Source organism: Palaemon carinicauda, chromosome 22 (genome assembly GCF_036898095.1).
Source record: "Palaemon carinicauda isolate YSFRI2023 chromosome 22, ASM3689809v2, whole genome shotgun sequence".
NCBI lineage: Eukaryota > Metazoa > Arthropoda > Malacostraca > Decapoda > Palaemonidae > Palaemon > Palaemon carinicauda.
Window position 1 is genome coordinate 72,784,417 of NC_090746.1, and position 18,713 is coordinate 72,803,129.

Genomic DNA, 18,713 nt, shown 5'->3' on the forward strand with positions numbered 1-18,713 from the left:
CAATCACAAAAATTTTACCAAATACAGCTCTGACCAAAATTGACAAGTCACCATCGACCTACTGGATTTCATGTTGCACTATTAACAATTACTGTAACAAGGCAAATGGTAGAATACCTAACAAAGATGATAAATAAAAAAAATATCAAATCAACTAGGATATTACTAATTTATAATCTACTGCAATATATGGAAGCCTGAAAAACTAGGCCAAATGACTATCTTATTCTAATTACATGTAACTCCCAATGGATAAATTACCTGAGTTTTTACGTTCACCACCAGCTGTGTCAAAACATCTCGTAATAAACACAATACAACTAAAACAATCCATTGTCCGCTTAATAAATGCATTTTCCCCGTGAAGGGAAACGTCGAAGGTCGTCTGACTCGTCTGACAGCGAAATTGCAGCACAACAACACAAACGGTGCAACATTTCTGCAACAAAAACAAATCAGTACACGATTTCACGATTCTTGTCGTCTGATTCGTCGGGACCTGAATACTTTGATATTAATACATTGATTATTTGAAATAAAAAAAAAATGTAAATACTGAAGGGTCAAATAGTATATTTTCTACTGGAAAAATATAAAACAAAATTATACCCAGAATTACTGAGACATCTGAATATGCTTTTTACAAAAATCTTTTTTCAAACTTTTCGAGAAATTTGAAGTTAATTAGCGATCTTAGCATATTGGTACCAATGCTCTGAATGAGTTATCGTTTCTTGATTGATTGACATTAAGTCAAAGCCTCCAAATATTTTGTTTGTCAAAGGGCTCCTAATTTGTATTAGGTTAGGGAGGGCGACTAAGGCATGCATCCTATGTAATCTATTCCCCCACCATAACCCCAGTTTCTTAATCGTGCCCCCCCCCCCATTATTGTTTCCTGAAACTAGACCGTTAGTTCTAAAACTATTCGAACTGCATGTACAGAGAGAATCCATGTCTACTTATTTGAAAGAAGAGGGGTATTTTATGATTTGCAAAGCTCTTGGTCAGATTAGGTTGAAATTCTTGGGGGCGGGAGTTATCTGATAGGTTAAAACTCAATACAAAAGTCTATTTTTTTCCTCAAGTACAGATATTCTGCAACTTCATTCTCATGAATTTATGTCAAATAAAGGCGCATTTTTACTTAAAAAATACAAGAACTTAAAAAACATCCTTTAATTCCAAAATACAGGTCTAGCGGATGCTGAAAACTTTGATATAAACATCTGATAAATTTGTAGGCTATATTCATAGTAATGTCCCTCTAAAATGTAATGCAATTAAAGTTGCATTGAAATAATAGCTGAATTAATCGCAGCTGTCAAAAGTATGACAGTACGTTTTGTAACTAATGAGTTATTGGGTCATTTGACTTCCCAGACAGTACTACATTGGATCCATCTCTGGTTACGACTAATTTTGTCTTTGCCTACACATTCACCGCCGAATAGTCTGGCCTATTCTCACCGCATTCTCCTCTGTCCTCATACACCTGACAACAATGGGATCACTAAACAATTCTTCTTCGTTCAAGGGGTTAGATACTGCAATGTTATTGTTTAGTGGCTACTTTCCTCTTGGTAAGGGTAATAGATATTTAGCTATGGCAAGCAGCTCCTCTAAAAGAAGGACACTCCAAAATCAAACCGTTGTTCTCAAGACTTGGGTAATGCCAGAGCCTCTGTACCATGGTCTTCCACTGTCTTGGATCTGCGTTCTCTTGCTCGGGGTACACTCGGGCATGCTGTCCTATCTTATATTACTTCTTGTTTCTTTTTTTTTTTCAAGTTTTTTTTATAGTTTATATGTGAAGATCTAGTTTAATATTATTACTGCTCTTGATATATTTTATTTTGATTGCTTATTCTTCTTTTGCCGTTTCTTTTTATTTTCTTGTTTTAATTCCTCACTGGGATATTTTTTCCTGTTGGGTCTCTTGGGCTTGTAGCATCTTGCTTTTTCAACTGGGGTTGTAACCTACTAGTAGCTTGTAATAATAATAATAATAATAATAATAATAATAATAATAATAATAATAATAATAATGTCTGAAAATTAATCCATGCCCTAAGATGTTTGGTTTTTCCATATGTATGTACATTTAAGCTCACCTGGTGACAACATCAGCAACTTTATCTTGAGGCTGCCTGCTCTAGTATGACTGCTTCTCGATGTAGCACCTATTCCTGATCCTGAATCTGCAAGTGGAATTCCTAAGAGACCATAAGTTGTGATGAATTACTTGTCTGGTGGTGCTGCTACACAAAATACTGTATTGCTGGTTCAGACTCCTACGTCTATTGACGCCAAGGACCTCGGCTAGGTTTCGCCAGTCGTCTCTATCTTGAGCTTTTTATCCAATACTTCTTCACTCATCATCTCCCACTTCATGCTTCATAGTTCTCAGCCATGTAGGCCTAGGTCTTCCAACTCTTCTAGTGCCTCGTGAAGCCCAGTTAAGCGTTTTTGTGAACTAAACCCTCTTGATGAGTGTGAAGAACATGTCCAAACCATCCCTGTCTACCCCTTACCATCATCTCATCCACATATGGCACTTAAGTAATCTCTCTTATAGTTTAATTTCTAATACTGTACTGCCCTGGCATTTAATTCTCAATATTCTTCTGGGGGCTTTGCTCTAAAATCTACTAAATTTATTGGAGATTGTTCCATTGTCATACTACGATTCATGTTCATATGGTAAATGATTCTACCTCATTAATCCTTTCTCCTTCCAATGATATTTCATCTTCCATTGTATACTCCGTTCTCATTATCTCTGTCTTTTCTCTATTTATTTTGAGCCCAAACTCGTGAGAAATTTCATGCATTCTGGTAAGCAAACATTGCAAATCATGTGGTGTTCTGCTAATAAGGACAACATCATCAGCATACTCTAGGTCAGCTAATTTCCTATTACCAATCCTTCTCCAACATATCCAACTCCAACTGTTCTACACATTACAAAATCCACGAGGAAGATAAACAACATAGGCGACAATACATTCCCTCGGAGTACTCAGATGTTCACTGGAAATTCATTTGATAGGACTCCACTAACATTAACTTTGTACTTGCCATGTTCATGAACAGACTTAATCAAATTAACATATTTAATTAAAATTTCATAATAACGCATTACTCTCCACAAAATTGGCCGGTGCACACTATCAAGAGGCTTTTTCATAGTTAGCAAATTCCATCTAAAGTGGATTTCTATATTCCACGCATTGATGTACAACATGTCTTAAAATGAAAAATTTGGTCAGCACAACTTCTACCTTTTCTGAATCTTGCTTGTTCATCTCCCTTGTTTTTATATGATAGCTTCGACTTCAACACATTGAACTCTTTCATGGACAAATCAAGGTCTTCATCAGCTTATGTATATCAATTAAACTATTCCCTTCGTATCTCCTATTTATGATCTCACTAAAGTGTTCCATCCAACGTTGCAGTTCTTCATCCTCTGTTGTTAAGATAGATCTCTCTTTTTCATGGGTATATGCTCCTTCTAATTTGTTTCCATATATATTTCATTAATGATTCTGTGTGCAGATAATTTGAATGCTGTGCATATTTTCTGAATCAAATTGGCTATATAAATCAGATGATCACTTTAGCCCCAAGAATTAGATTTGCAGGATTTGATGTCGCTACAAGCAGGGTTAAATGCTTATTTATAACACCCAGATTGACACGTGCCTTCTCCCATAATACCCGAGAACTTAAGAACAACATATCACTACACCTTTACCTTCATCTGATCACAATTATATTTGAACGTACCCTTATGGTCAAATTACATTTAGAAGTATAATTTCTAAATGATGTTTTGTCACAATTTTAGTCATCTCCAGAAATAAGGTTAGTTTATAGGACATCTGTTTATATATATATATATATGTATATATATATATTATATTATATATATATATATATATATATATATATATATATATATATATATATATATATATATACCTATAATTTCCCTCAAACAAGGATTTTTTTAAATATTGCTGTGAACTTCTGGCAATTTTATAATACAGTATATTGGATTACCTATTTGTAGAGCACACAAGAAAAAAAATAGACCCTTAATGTTTACAGCAAATAAGACTATCTACCTTAGTACTGCCAGGAAGATTTGTTTGCCAACAAGAATTTTAAGTCTAACTTTTCCGAGATGTCATCGTATTCATTTGTAGTTTGTTTTAACAGCAACATATAATCATTTGTAGATTTTAAATAAATTTAATTCTTTATTCAGGCTATTGGTATTGTGCTTAATACTATCTTTTTAAACCAATTAATTCGGAACACTTAGGGGCAGCGAAAAATCTGTTACAACGCATGTCAATATAATGGAATTCAATCAAAGTTAAGTTATAAAAGTAAAAAGGTCTAAGATCATCCCTCGATTTATAAGGGGACCATTTATATCATATTTTTAGCAGTACCAGACAAACTTGGCTGAATCCCTTGTCAGGCTAGTAGGAGCGAAGAGAGTAAGTCCCCCTTTGCTCCTTTTTATGTCACCTACCTCCCAAAAGGGGGTGGGGGGGTGGGAAGGGGCTTGGTCAAGAGATAGATTTATATTTTCGTAGAAAAATTACACTTCTATCCCTACATCCACCATTGGTATGAAGGATACAGATGGGTATTAGAAGTGGTATTCCCGTAAAACTAATGAAAAATAAGTTTTTATTAACAAAAAAATCCATCTAGCTAACATTATAAAGGCTTGCAAAATTCAAAGATGTGTATCATACCAACTAAAAGTCCCCCTTTGTTACAGGGTAGTGAGAGCAGCAGACTAAGAACAATTTAGAGAAAGATTAATTCGATTAATAAATTTTGGCTATACATCTCCGCGTTGGGGCTTGTGAGGCTATTCAGAGCTTATGTGCAAGTAGGTAAAACTCTAGTTACACTGAAGTAAACGTTGAATAATAAAGTGTTTAGAACATAATATTGCCTTTTACATCCTTAAACGTTGCCAGTTTCATCTGGAAATCAAAACTGACAAAGAAAGTAAGTGGAACTTCAGAAGTTTCAAACTAGCAGCAAATATTTTTGTTAAACAGGCTGACACGTCTGAGCTATATTTCCCTATCGGAGCACTTGGCCATATAGCATCCTGCTTTTCCAACTAGGGGTTGTAGCTTTGCTTGTAATAATAATAATAATAATAATAATAATAATAATAATAATAAGCCACAAATATCATGACACCATAATACTATTTTAAACATCATACAAAAACGATTCAAGATACCGGGTATATCTTAAAAGGTTTGTTTGAATAAAAACTACCAGAAAACATTATGATTTTATATTTTCGTACAAAATTTTTATAAACTTGGAATGTGACAGAGAAAGAAGGAATATAATAATACTGTAACCTATGTACAGGTCTAATGTTCTATTGCTTTGATTTGTGGAGGAGGGATCTGAGATTCGAAAAAATACGCGTGCTTTTTAACAAGAAATTTGGAAAGTTAAATTATAATTTTCGTTCTACAAGAGATCAACACTAAAATTCTGTCTACTTTATTGGGAGAGCTATATCATTTAATAAAATCTATGAAATATCAAATATATCTTCATGATACTTAAATTAAATCTTTTTGAATCTGGAATGATTTGGGAATGACTGGGAATTTCATGATAAAAGAGATGAGAAATAAAAGGTGATGTGATATATATCTAATTGAAAAAGGGGTGGGGGGAATGAGCTGATGGAATTTATATATAAATAATTTGAGCTTTCACATTTCACGAAAAGAAATCACACAGCTGAAACAGCTAATTTGATATCAGTATGGAAGTACGTCCGAGTTTACAAATGGAATAATAGGCTATCTGTATTGTTCCCTTAAAAGATACCTATAAGATTTGACTGTAGAAGTCACGGACAAATTTTAAGCCATTTTAAATTATACTTAAGGATACCTGAAGTAAATCAAAACGTCATCTTATCTACAGTATTTTTCAGTTTTTTTTCTTAAAGCTGGCTAATAATTTAACATTATATGTAGGAGTTCACAACGGGACGCCTGACCATCTACATGTGGCGTGTGTTGCCAAAGGACATTCCGGATTGGGTAGCACCCTTGTTGGAGCCGTACTGCAGGTTGACGATGCCCTCGGAAGCTCTGAGCTGCTCCTCGGAGAAGTTTCTGACGTTCTTCTCGGATTCCTTGGGGCCGATGGAAGGCTTTCCGAATTGGCCGCCCTGGAAGGTTTTGGGAAAAGTTTAGAGTGTTTTAGGATTGATAGCTCGAGTGATTATAAATTTTCCTGAATAAGAATTTTGATTAAGGTAAGGTAACTTAAACAATAGTTTTAGAACCAGACATATAAAAATATCAATAAAGTATGTTTTATACCTCAGTATCATGGAATGATAACAGGTTTGCATGCAAACTGTATTCGTAATAATGACATCCAATAATTTTCATTCATCATGATGGGAAAATGTTCTCCTAAGAAACCCATACAACTAGAAACATGGGTACTGTATATAGTCATACTTTAAGATATTGCTCCTAAGCTTCAACTACAACCCGTCTTATTCATGTCCTAAGCATAGTGAATATATAAAATATTCCACTTTTTTACTATAGTTATACATTCTCTTCCTTTCAGAGCCATACATATTACTTCCCTCTTAAAGTAATTCAACTAAACCTTTAAATTCCCGTTATTAAAATCATTCTTTTCTTCAAGACTATACAATACTGTACATCCACGCCTCTTCTTAAGACATATGTATACACACAATTCCCATTTCAATAACATCTATGAATACAGTATACACCAATTCTCCTTTTTAGATCACACTGAATTTACATTGGCACTCCCTTTGAAAAACACATACAAAACTTACATAATTTTAAACATTCTAACCCATAAAGTTTGCATTACCATATCAAAATCAATTATACTATTAACCGCATACTGCCCCTTTGATATTCATCCATATATACAACTCTTTTTTTTTTTCTTTTTTTTAACTAAATGTATGCTAGCTCATTCAAAACAATGTTTATACACAACCCCTTCCAAAGCTGTATGATCATACTTGCCAAACCATATAGCTATATACACCCTCTTGGAAAACCAAAACCATATACAGTTTCAATCATTATTAAACCTGCATGTAAAACCTGCATGTAAAAATGCAAACTTAACACTTTCAAACCTAATAAATATACAGCTTCAATATTAAAAAACCTACATAAAAATACAATGCAAACAAACTTATACTATACCCTTTGAAAACCACAAATACACAGTCCAAATCAATATACACCCTTAAATTGACAAAAAAAAAAAAAAAAAAAAAAAAAAACCTACATACATTAATCTTCTATACAAACACACTTTCCCTTTTCAATCCCCACAAAACTAAGATCCAAAGCCACCTTCGGAGGATTTCCCCCTTCTTACCTTTCTCCCCAGGGACTGCAAGCAAATGACGACTGCGTTAAGGTTCTGGCGTTCCCAGAGATCAACAGTTTGGAAGGTCTCCACGGAGGGGACGCCACAGGCCTTGGCTCCTTCCACGAACTGGTTGATGTTCTCCATGCACTTGAAGGCCATCTCGGATTTCTGGATCTTCTTGATCTGGCCTGGTTTCAGGGCGTTGATTACTCTGCAAGACAATAATAATAATTATCATAATTATTAAAAACAGATGTCCCATAAACTAACCTTATTTCTAGAGATGACTAAAATCATGACAAAACATTTAGAAATTATACTTTTGAATTTAATTTGACAATAAGGGTGTTTTCAAATATAATTGTGATCAGATGAAGATAAAGATGTAGTGACATATTGTTCAAGTTCTCAGGTATTATTAATTTGAGAGAGAGAGAGAGAGAGAGAGAGAGAGAGAGAGAGAGAGAGAGAGAGAGAGAGAGAGAGAGAGAGAGAGAGAGAGTAAATAATATTAAAGTAAATATTTAAAAACAGAACAAGAAGTTTAATATTAGCTTGATAAAAACAGAAAATCTTAATTTTTCCGTTACCTAAACTGATACTCATCACCAAACTACAGTAACATATTAAACGAATAAATGTTGATCAAACTATATTAAATCTCCTAGACCCAAAGACTTACTCGCAAAGCAGCTGTCCGTTTTTGAAGACCTCATAGAAGTTGTCCATGTCACCGGACTTGTTGAGGTCGGCCCCGGTGATTTCGGCAACCCATTCCAGGCATTCTGCGGCCTGTTCTTCGCTGTATTTGGAATTGATCTGGAATGGGAATGAACTTTTGAGTATAACAAGATTTTATCTGTAATGGGTGGCACAATAAGACAAAAAATGTAATTTGGCTAAAAAAATATTTTGGGTCAATAAAGTAGTTACAAAAGAGTAAATGTGATTACAAAAAGGTAATTTAGTTAAAAATGTGATTAAAAGATATTGCGAGAAAATAATAGAATATAGATTTATCTGTAAAGGGGGATGAACAAAGACAAAAATTATTTGGTTACATAAAATATGATTATAAAATGTCGCTATTAAATAATATAATTTCTCTCATGAGGCAGAGACGAAGGCACAAAAAGTAAATTGGTTACAGAAATGATTCGAAAATATTGCCCAAAATATAATAAAATAAAACGCAGGAAAATAATAAATTCCTTATTGATTTGGAGATCCCTTCGTCGACAGAATTCCCTTATTCAGAAGCGACGCGCCCTATCTTAAAAATTCACTCCTCGGTCATTAACCTTAAGATGATAATATGATTGCGTGCATATCACAGCCACCCACCACACGCAAACACTGTATTCGCACTGTTTGAATCATATTGGGTTGGAAATTCAAATAAAAGATTTTTCGTTTTTGCTGCAACTGGGATTTTTCAGCACAGGTGGAGGTATGCGCTACACCATGACAGTCTAAATTATATAAATTTAAATACAATTTACAGATTCGCGCGTAGCTGTAATATCAATCTTCATTAAAAAAGCAAACAATATTTCACCACCGCGACTAATCTTCATTACATAACACTTGGAATTGAAAGAAAACCTAGATTGTATGTAATTCCATCCTGTCTTGTCTAATCTTAAGGCATCCGGTCTCAAGACCGTCTTGCCTAAGCGTCGTTATGCTAAAGACTAAATGATATGGGATATGAACGTTCTCACTCAAAACAATACAACCTTGATGAAAAATGTAACCTTTGAAGAATAGAAAATAAACGAATAATTACCTGATGACTGACATAAGCCAAATTTATTACGGTAAAAAGAATTCCACATTAAACATCTATAAATAAAAACAGACTGCGTCTAACGGATCTAGGTCAAACACCATCCAACAGTTCCACGCTCATGCTGGTTTAAACGCTATACCCTCATATCCATTTACGTACACCGTACGACTATCCACACGCATGGAAAAGCAAGGGTGTAATATATGCCGTGAATGTTCAGCGTGTACCAAACGGGTGTGCATACATGCCAGACTCACGAAAATTATAAATAAGTAAACTTCGGGTATAAAAAATCATAGTATTTCTCAGCAAAGATAAGAATTATTTCAAGGAATGTGCAATTATGTATGGGTGGTTGATTTGTATATATACTGTACAGCAATAAATACTGCCGCTTTTATTCCTCTGCAGGCCTCATTCATGTCCTTATTCACGCCTGGGGTTTCACCAATTTCCATCACCAGGCTGGTCATTGCAGAATGGTAAGAGACTGTCCGGTGGCTCACAGCACAGTAAACCAACCTAGTAGGGGTGGCCTTGGGTAGTAGTTTTGCTAATCATGAAGATATAAAAACCCTTTAACCATGTTAAAGTATCCCCATTCATAAAAAAGTCTTAATGCTCAGATTGGAAAAGTAATGATATACCAAGTGCAAATTCCGCAGACTTTCTTTATCAAACTAAGATCTTTTGCTGGTCTGTCAAAGAAAAATTCCATTCAGCTCAGAGCTTATTTCTCATGGCCAGAATTTCTCTATTGAGAGAGAGAGAGAGAGAGAGAGAGAGAGAGAGAGAGAGGAGGCATTTAGAACACTCCAGACTGAGAACTCTTGTATTAAACCAAGATGGGCGTAAACCTTAAAAAAGCCGGCTTCCACGGTCCAGCCCACACTGGGAGGTGACTTCATCCGGGGAGTATGCAGAGTCGTGATAATGGCCTCTTGTGCGTGAACTAACAAAAAATAAATTGGAGATTGGCTTTTATTCTTTGGAGAATTTCATTTGCAGTCTAGGCTATATAAATCCTAGGCCTACACGAGAAATGTTAGACCCAGTAAAATTATACTCTTAATTAGAAAATTCAAGTTTTAGGTCTAGTTCATATAAATACTAGCCTATACAGAAGTCTTAGCTCCAGTAAAACGAGAGAATAATTCGGAATAATTACATTATCGCAAAAAATAACACCATAAATCCGAATAAATTACTTTATTTTTTCTTTCTAAAAGCACGACAAAGGCCAATATAAACAACAGGTTGACCAGTACCATATATGGGTAGGCCAACTTTTACTGGGGTTCGTATTTTATGCTAATCACGTGATTAAACATTTGGTTGTGTCGAGGAGTTAGGCCTATTGAAGAATTCTAGCTCTACGCCCATTATAAAGCAAGTCTAAAGAGACTAAAAATCCGTAAGGCAATCATAGCTTTGTTATTTACAAGGACTTTAATAAACATACTTGTGGATATCCTAAATATAATTCTATCAAAGATAAAATAAGTATAAAGAAACGAAAAACTCAGGAGGTAATCATTGCTTCGTTATTTACATGAACTAATAAACATCCTTGGCATATTAACGGGAAAATATCTTGGATCTGGGGATGAAACATTGATAAGATAAAAGACGTTTTCAATTAACAAAATCGTAAAGTTAAACTCTTCTGGTTGGTTAACTTAGTATAAGACTTCCACCACACGAAATATCATCTGACAAAGAAACCATAAGCCTAAATGTTATTTAAATACCAGTTTGGTAAAATTAAAATGTAAAGTATCAGTTTCCACCGGATAAGTGTGAAATTATGCCAAACGTTAACCATCGCTTAGTAAATCTCCAGGAAAGAAGAAACCTAAGAATTTAGGCTAAAAAGCCGGTGCTTTTGGGTTACCCTCCTATGGGGGGAGGAACTCTTTATCCTCCTCAGGTTGTAAAGAAACAGGTTCTTGGCGGGGTGGGTAAGGCAGCAATCGAGGGAGTGGAAAATCTAAAGAATAAAAGCGTAAGGATGAAAAACAGCGTAGGCGTGTGCATATATTCACCTGGATATATCTGACACACAAGGACTAAGTTTGAAATTTCTTTAAAAATAGATTTTACAATCAACTTGGCACTTTATCTCGTATTATGGGCATGTTCGATTTGTAAAGGTTATAACATTAAAACTGAGGATAACTATAAGCCAAGAATATAACCATAAATTCATGAATATTTATCAAAATTTATCTGATCAGTTCCCGACGTTATTGTCCATTAAAGAAACATATCTCCTTTTGTAAATTGCTAAAGTATCGAAACATTCAAGGAGCATGCTTAACAAAATTGAACCTTAACCACCGATTAGTAGAGTCAATTTAAAATTATAATCGCCCCGTCTGGTTGTAAGGAACGCACCACTAGAAATTCTTCCTCATGTCGCGACAGGGAAGAAAACTTGGCCCATCAAGAGATCCAGAGTTCCTGGGATCTTTAAGTCTGGCGCCTCTTGTCTGAGCGAGATACTAAAGAACTCCTGCAAACTTCTAACGACTGTCTGTTTCAAGAGCTACAATTGACCAAGATCTTAAGGTTATTATATAGGATATATATAATAAACTCCACGTATTATTAACGTGGTCTAGTTCTGGTTTTCTCAACTAAGTGCAGGGACCACTCATCCAACTCTGCATCACGGTTTGGTCTAATATATGAACTTATTACTTTTTGTAGTTTGAGTCTGGGAGGCCAATTGGCACCGAAGATCAAGGGGGTGGGGGAGGATTACTTTACTTTTACGGGTTCATTTCTCGCCCTCCATCAGACTAAAAGTCTGTTCAGGCGGGTCTTGGTGTGTGAAAATAATTTCTTTCCAGTTAATATTTTGCTCTGTATCTTATCAGTTATTTCGCTAGCATTTGTATTCAGGCTTAATAGTTTTCAGGTCACTATCATAACACTTTCTAAAAAGATAAGTCTTCAGGTTTTTCTTGAAAGCTGCCACATTTTTGCTATTCTTGGAGATTGGGGCAAAAGTCAGCAGATTGTTAAAAATTTCGTATATCAAGGGGCATTATTAACAGCTTCATTACCGAATAGTAATTGCAACACATTCTTCGGTAAAGAAACAACGACATTACAGAGCTACGTACTAATTCATGCCTCAGCCAGTCAGTACAAAGTATCGAATCAATATGCCTCTCAGTCCGGGAGTGGTGAAGGAAACAGCTTTTTAGTAATTCATCCTAACGTTTTGCGCTGAAATGACAGCCAAATTAATGACCATTAGTCAATAGCCACTCTAAAGCCAACCCAATAACATGTAAAGAGTGCTCGAGGCCATAAACGGCTTACACGAGATACTGTACAGATAACTGTCAATAGATGTGAACTGGAATATGACAACACCTGAGAGGGGATATCATAACGCAGTGACTGGGTTTGTGTATCACCGAGATCAGAAAAGCCATCGGAATCCTGGCCATCCATACTAGGTTGGTTAGCTGTGCGATCAGACTAGTCTCCCACCATCATCACTCTGCAATGACCAAACCCCTGGCAAGCTAAAGGACTTTTCTGAAGCCCTTGTCCTACAGTGGACCATTTGTTTGAAACTAGGTACAAAAGGCTAGGCTGATAAAAAATATAAAGATCTTAACAAAAAGTATCCGTGAAATTTGGATACAACATGGACTTCATAACTGAATGCATAAGTAGTGAACCCCATCAAATTCACACTGTCAAGCGTTGAAAAAAAAAAAAGCAAGCCTCTTATGATATTGTCAAAGCCTTGTAATTCTGTTCAATAACCCAATCGTGTAGAAATGATCTCCCACAATTCATCGCCAGATTTCATCTCCAGCGATACAATCTCAAAAGTATCGATCAATTACATTCATGTACTCTCGTTGGCAACAATTGTTGTTCTCAGTTCCAACAGCTGAGAGAGAGAGAGAGAGAGAGAGAGAGAGAGAGAGAGAGAGAGAGAGAGAGAGAGAGAGAGAGAGAGAGAGAGAGAGAGAGAGAGAATTACTCTTCTCTTTAAACTTATGTAATAAGAGTTTTCAGGACTGATACACATTTTTCAGTAGATTTTCAGGGTCATTATCATTTGCCAAGCTACAACCCTAGTTGGAAAAACAAGATGCTATAACTATGACCAGGGGCCACAACAGGGGAAATAGCCCAGTGAGGAAAGGAAACTAGGAAAAAGTAAACATTTTAGGAGTATCAACATTAAAATAAACATTTCCTATATAAAATATATTTTTTTTCAACAAAACAAGAGACAAAAATTAGATAGGATAGTGTGCCCGAGTGTACCATCAAACAAGAGTACTTAAAACCCAAGACAGTGGAAGACCATGGTACAGAGGCTATGGCACTACCGAAGACTAGAGAACAATGGTTTGATTTTGGAGTGTCCTGCTCCTAGAAGAGCTGTTTACCATAGCCAAAGTCTCTTCTACCCTTGGCAAGAGGATAGTAGCACCTCAACAATTACCGTGCAGTAATTAACCCCTTGGGCGAGGAAGAATTGTTTGGTAATCTCAGTGTCGTTAGGTGTATGAGGACAGGAGAATATGTAAAGAATAGGTCAAACTATTCGGTGGATGTGTAGGCAATGGGGAAAGTGAACCGTAACAAGAGTGAAGGATCCATTGTAGTGTTGTCTGGCTAGTCAAAAGCAAAGGACCTCTTCACTCTCTAGCGGTAGTATCTCAACGGGTGGCTGGTTTCCTTGCCAACCTACTGCAATGGTATATTATGCAATTCTTTTAACATATAGCTATGTATAATAAATATAATACTGAATGTCCATAGCTACTTGGATCCTATCATTCACATGTAGTAAAAGTCTTAGTGCGACAAAAAACTTGAAGTAATTCAGAGCAGATTTCTACAAATATTACGGGCGAAAGAGTATAGAAACCCATCCTTATGTCATTTATAAATACTTCGGATTTCTCTGTACATTCATCTCTAATTATGACAGCTCATGTCCCAAGTAAAGCCACATCTAGATTTCACCGAAATTCAATGATAAAAAATGCTAAGCCTCATACCTCAATAATCAGATATTGCTTTATAATGTATGAAATGCAAATTGCAAAATACTTGACTGCACAACTGATGTATTTGCAATTCATACGCATTCCTGAATACATGGCTATTCTATCATTGATACTCGGAGCAAACAATGTTTAATTTGTGGGAATGAACAATACATCCGGGTTTCTAAAGATCCGGTTGTTATAAATGTTGCACATACATTGTTTATCTATAATACCTTTAATATTTCATGCTCTGATGGCAATATGGTATTAAAGCAAATAGGCTTATCGAGTTTGCTTATCGTATGTTATCTTGTTCCCTACATACAAGACGGGCTTGCACGGACGATAATACAACTAGTTTGTGGTATCTTTTACATTGAAAAGTATAGAATAGATGGGTTTTCGTGAACTCGCAAGATAGAAAGTTTAAAAATACATAACTTTAAACATATTGCACAAGTTGGGTAAAGTGCAGAATTGGTCTATAATTTAGAAAATAACGATCGTTAACAGCTAAAACTTAATACTTAAAAAGGAAGTAACGTCGACTACAATTACTGTAAAATCAGCAAATGCTCACGATATAACATTAAACAAAGATATTACACCTACAAGCAGGATTTTAAACCTAGATTTTGATAAATCATCGTATGCCCTGAGTAATACACAATCTAAAACAAGATTTTAAAAGAACCGCTGTTCTGTACAAACTAATTTTGACGCGTGGCACTAGACAGCTTCGCTATCTTTTACCGGCATTCGAGTATTTCACCCTCTCCCGATACTCTTCTCATTAGCTACGTTACTCTATCAGACACATCAGTAAATAAGCTGTAATCTATCCCTGACGTACATCTATTTACGGGTCTATATGCTTCAAAACAGCAGTTTTCCCAGACAGCATCGCCTTACAGATTAATCAATAGCGTATCTCCTGCTAGGACAGTCTGAAGCTTAGCTGTGAAGAAGGCAAGAATACCAATTCGATTGACTTTTCTCTCACCTTAGATTGGGCTTCGGCAGCGATTCCTGACTTGGTAGCACGATTCATGGTGGCTTTTGGTGTAAGGTTAGATTACGACGGAATAGAAGAGGAGTCTAGGAGGTACTTCCACAACGGCGACGAGCTGTCAACTGAGCTAGTACGGCCCCCGCCCGCCCTTTAAACCCCTTTTACCTTCGACCGAAGCCATGACGTCATGGCTATGTTTTTAATGTTTTTTATGTATTCATTTCCTGACGATTCATTTGTCATGAGGGTATATGTGAGCAAATAATAGTCTATATTTAGAAATGCCCCTCTAGCTTATCTAATTAACAATTAACTAGTCATCATATTTCATAGAATTAATTCACGCTCTGGGCTTGCAAACTATTTTCACGGTCAAGGTTGGCTATTATAATGTTTTGTGGGCGCTTCTAGACAAAGGCAAGATTTTCATATGGATAATTTATATAAAACAAGTTTCATAAGATCTATTATAGAATGTAAATCATGAACTCCACCGGATTAAATGTAGAACCCCCAAGTTTTGTTTTCTCAAAAACTAAACAAGATAGGCTTTTAAACAACAAATGGCAACTTTATATTTCTTGCATAGTCTTCGGATCAAAGGTGAACATTTAAAATTTCACCTTCTCCCGATGACGGTTAAAATACCTGACTGCAACTGGCAGAGTAGATTTAAATCTGATGCTCTTTACATTGTTGATGATACTTGCTTAACTTTTCTCATCGCTATCATGTTGTAAAAAAACGAAATTATTTGCCTTGAGATATTAATAATAATGTGATATGATTGCGAAATAGTTATAGCCTTTTTTTTTATCGTAATGGCGGTTGTATATACATGCTTAGGATACATACATCTCCTGCATAGGCTTACTCATGAATGTTTGCATTGCAAATTGTGTTTAATGGTCTATGGACCGGCGTAGGCCTATCTCTTGCATACCTAAATTGATGTTTACGGGTTATGTACAGATAACATCTGGAATTTTTTGGAGGTTACCCAACCGACCAGGCTCAGTAATGGTTAGCGAATTCGTTTCTCACGTGCAATTACTATTTTTGTCTGCAAGTACATACTCTACAAGAGAGAGAGAGAGAGGAGAGAGAGAGAGAGAGAGAGAGAGAGAGAGAGAGAGAGAGAGAGAGAGAGAGAGAGAGAGAGAGAGCCGTAACCTAATTTTCATATTAAAAGCCCTCCTATTAAAACATATTCAATTCTTTCATCTATCAAAGCTTTCTTCCGCATACTCAAAATGGTTTAGATATCACTCATGTATGGCAGAAGCAAGGGACAGCAACTATGCTCCAGCAGGACAATGCCCTAGAGACAGACCAAATATCACCCAAGCTAGGAACAAGGAGGGCCAGGTAATGGCTGCTAATTACTCAGCGCGTAGCTACTCCCTCAAACACCCCATCCTTAGCTCACAATGATGGTAAGGTTGCAGACACCACAAGAAATTATCGAGCTTGAGGGGGACTCGAACCCCAGTCCGGCAGATCCCCAGGCAGGAACGTTTCCAATAAGCTATTACAGGATAGAAAAATCGTATGTTGATCCATCATTGCAGGACGCCTTGCAATGGCTGCAAAGTCACCTCTTCTGACCCTGATGACCTAAGAGGGATTTGGACGAGTACCAGACATGGTCCAGAGACGGTCTGATGTTGATGGGCACCATAGTGATTATAGGAATGTGATATCCGGTGTTCCACAGGGTAGTGTTCTTAGCCCATTACTTTTCATACTATATACACATGACATGTGGTTTGGCCTAGAAAACAAGCTTGTTGCATATGCAGATGATGCTACTCTCTTTGGATCAATTCCATCCCCTGAATGTAGATCTAGGGTTGGTGAATCCCTTAATAGAGATTTAGCTAGAATTAGTGCATGGTGCAAATTATGGGGTATGAAGTTGAATCCTAACAAAACTCAAAGTATGATTGTAAGTAGGTCAAGGACGGTGGCTCCTCAACATCCGGATCTCAGTATTGATAATGTTTCTTTAAATATGTATGACTCTTTCAAAATTTTAGGTGTGATTCTCGACAGTAAATTTAATTTTGAGAAACATATAAGGTCTGTGTCTTCTTCAATTGCACGAAAAATAGGCTTATTGAGAAAGTCTTTCAAGATTTTCGGTGATCAATCTATTCTGAAGAAGTGTTTTAATTCTTTCATTCTACCTTGTTTTGAGTATTGTTCTCCTGTCTGGTCTTCAGCTGCTGATTCTCATCTTAATTTGTTGGACAGAAACTTACGGTCTATTAAATTTCTTATTCCTGATCTAGATATTAATCTCTGGCATCGTCGTTCAATTAGTTCATTATGCATGTTGCATAAGATTTTTCATAACTCTGACCATCCTTTACATTCAGATCTCCCTGGACAATTCTATCCTGTTCGTAATACTAGGCAGGCAGTTAATTCTAATAGCCAGGCCTTCTCCATCACGAGGCTCAATACTACGCAGTACTCTAGAAGTTTTATTCCAGCTGTTACCAAGTTGTGGAATGATCTTCCTAATCGGGTGGTTGAATCAGTAGAACTTCAAAAGTTCAAAGTTGGAGCAAATGCTTTTTTGTTGACCAGGCGGACTTGAGTCTTTTATAGTTTATTTATGACATATTTGTTTTTGATGTTGTTAATAGTTTATATATGACATGTCTGTTTTGACGTTGTTACTGTTTTTAGAATGATTTATTGTTAATTTGTTCTCTTCATTTATTTATTTCCTTATTTCCTTTCCTCACTGGGCTATTTTTCCCTGTTGGAGCCCCTGGGCTTATAGCATCTTGCTTTTCCAACTAGGGTTGTAGCTTGGATAGTAATAATAATAATAATAATAATAATGATGCTTTGCGGCTGAAGGCCAAGGGTGGGGGGAGGGGTAGAGTGGTTAGTTGGGTATGGCGGGGAGTGACTGATTGATTTACTGGTGAAATTTAATGAAGAAATTTGAATTTAATTAGGGAGTGTGGAGATTTATGGAATATGGGTACGTTGAATGAGCAGAAAGTTAAATTATAGATACATGAGGTAAGTTGATAAAATTACCAATGAGTATATAAATGAAATTGAATTTTAACGAACAAATCAGTCAATTGCGAAGAATAAACGTAAGCAAATGAATTAATATATATTCAGAGTATAAAAATTAAAGAATCAATATACAACACTGCAAGTGACCAAAATTAGAAAACAATATTCTCTCTCTTTCTTTAGCAGTTTTTATACTTTTTTTTATTCACAATTTTCTTACTCATTTTCTTCTATTTTTTTTTTTTTTGCTGTATCATGTTTTTATCGTATGTCAGATTTTCCTCAGTAGTTGAATAACATTTGAGTTTATACATACGTACATGCTTATTTCTTCTACTGAATCATACATCTTATAGCATATGTTGTATGCGAA

The 18,713-nt window shown here is 35.8% G+C and overlaps 2 protein-coding genes across 2 annotated transcripts in view; both read right to left on the reverse strand.

Moving 5' to 3' along the window:
* Nucleotides 1-420, reverse strand: part of oaf (out at first) — a 28,193-nt gene extending 27,773 nt beyond the window's left edge. Inside the window, exon 1 of the mRNA XM_068346391.1 lies at nucleotides 262-420. Within this exon, the coding sequence (XP_068202492.1) occupies nucleotides 262-354 (93 nt within the window). The 5' untranslated portion in view covers nucleotides 355-420. The remainder of the gene's footprint in view (nucleotides 1-261) is intronic.
* A 4,906-nt stretch (nucleotides 421-5,326) lies between these two features.
* On the reverse strand, nucleotides 5,327-15,445 carry Chd64 (calponin 3). Its single transcript, XM_068346392.1, has 4 exons — nucleotides 15,287-15,445; nucleotides 8,138-8,274; nucleotides 7,462-7,666; nucleotides 5,327-6,244 (listed from the first exon to the last, which is right to left on the reverse strand). Exons 1-4 carry the CDS (start codon nucleotides 15,332-15,334, stop codon nucleotides 6,074-6,076), a joined length of 561 nt encoding a protein of 186 aa, XP_068202493.1. The 5' UTR covers nucleotides 15,335-15,445; the 3' UTR covers nucleotides 5,327-6,073.
* Nucleotides 15,446-18,713: the final 3,268 nt, after the last annotated feature.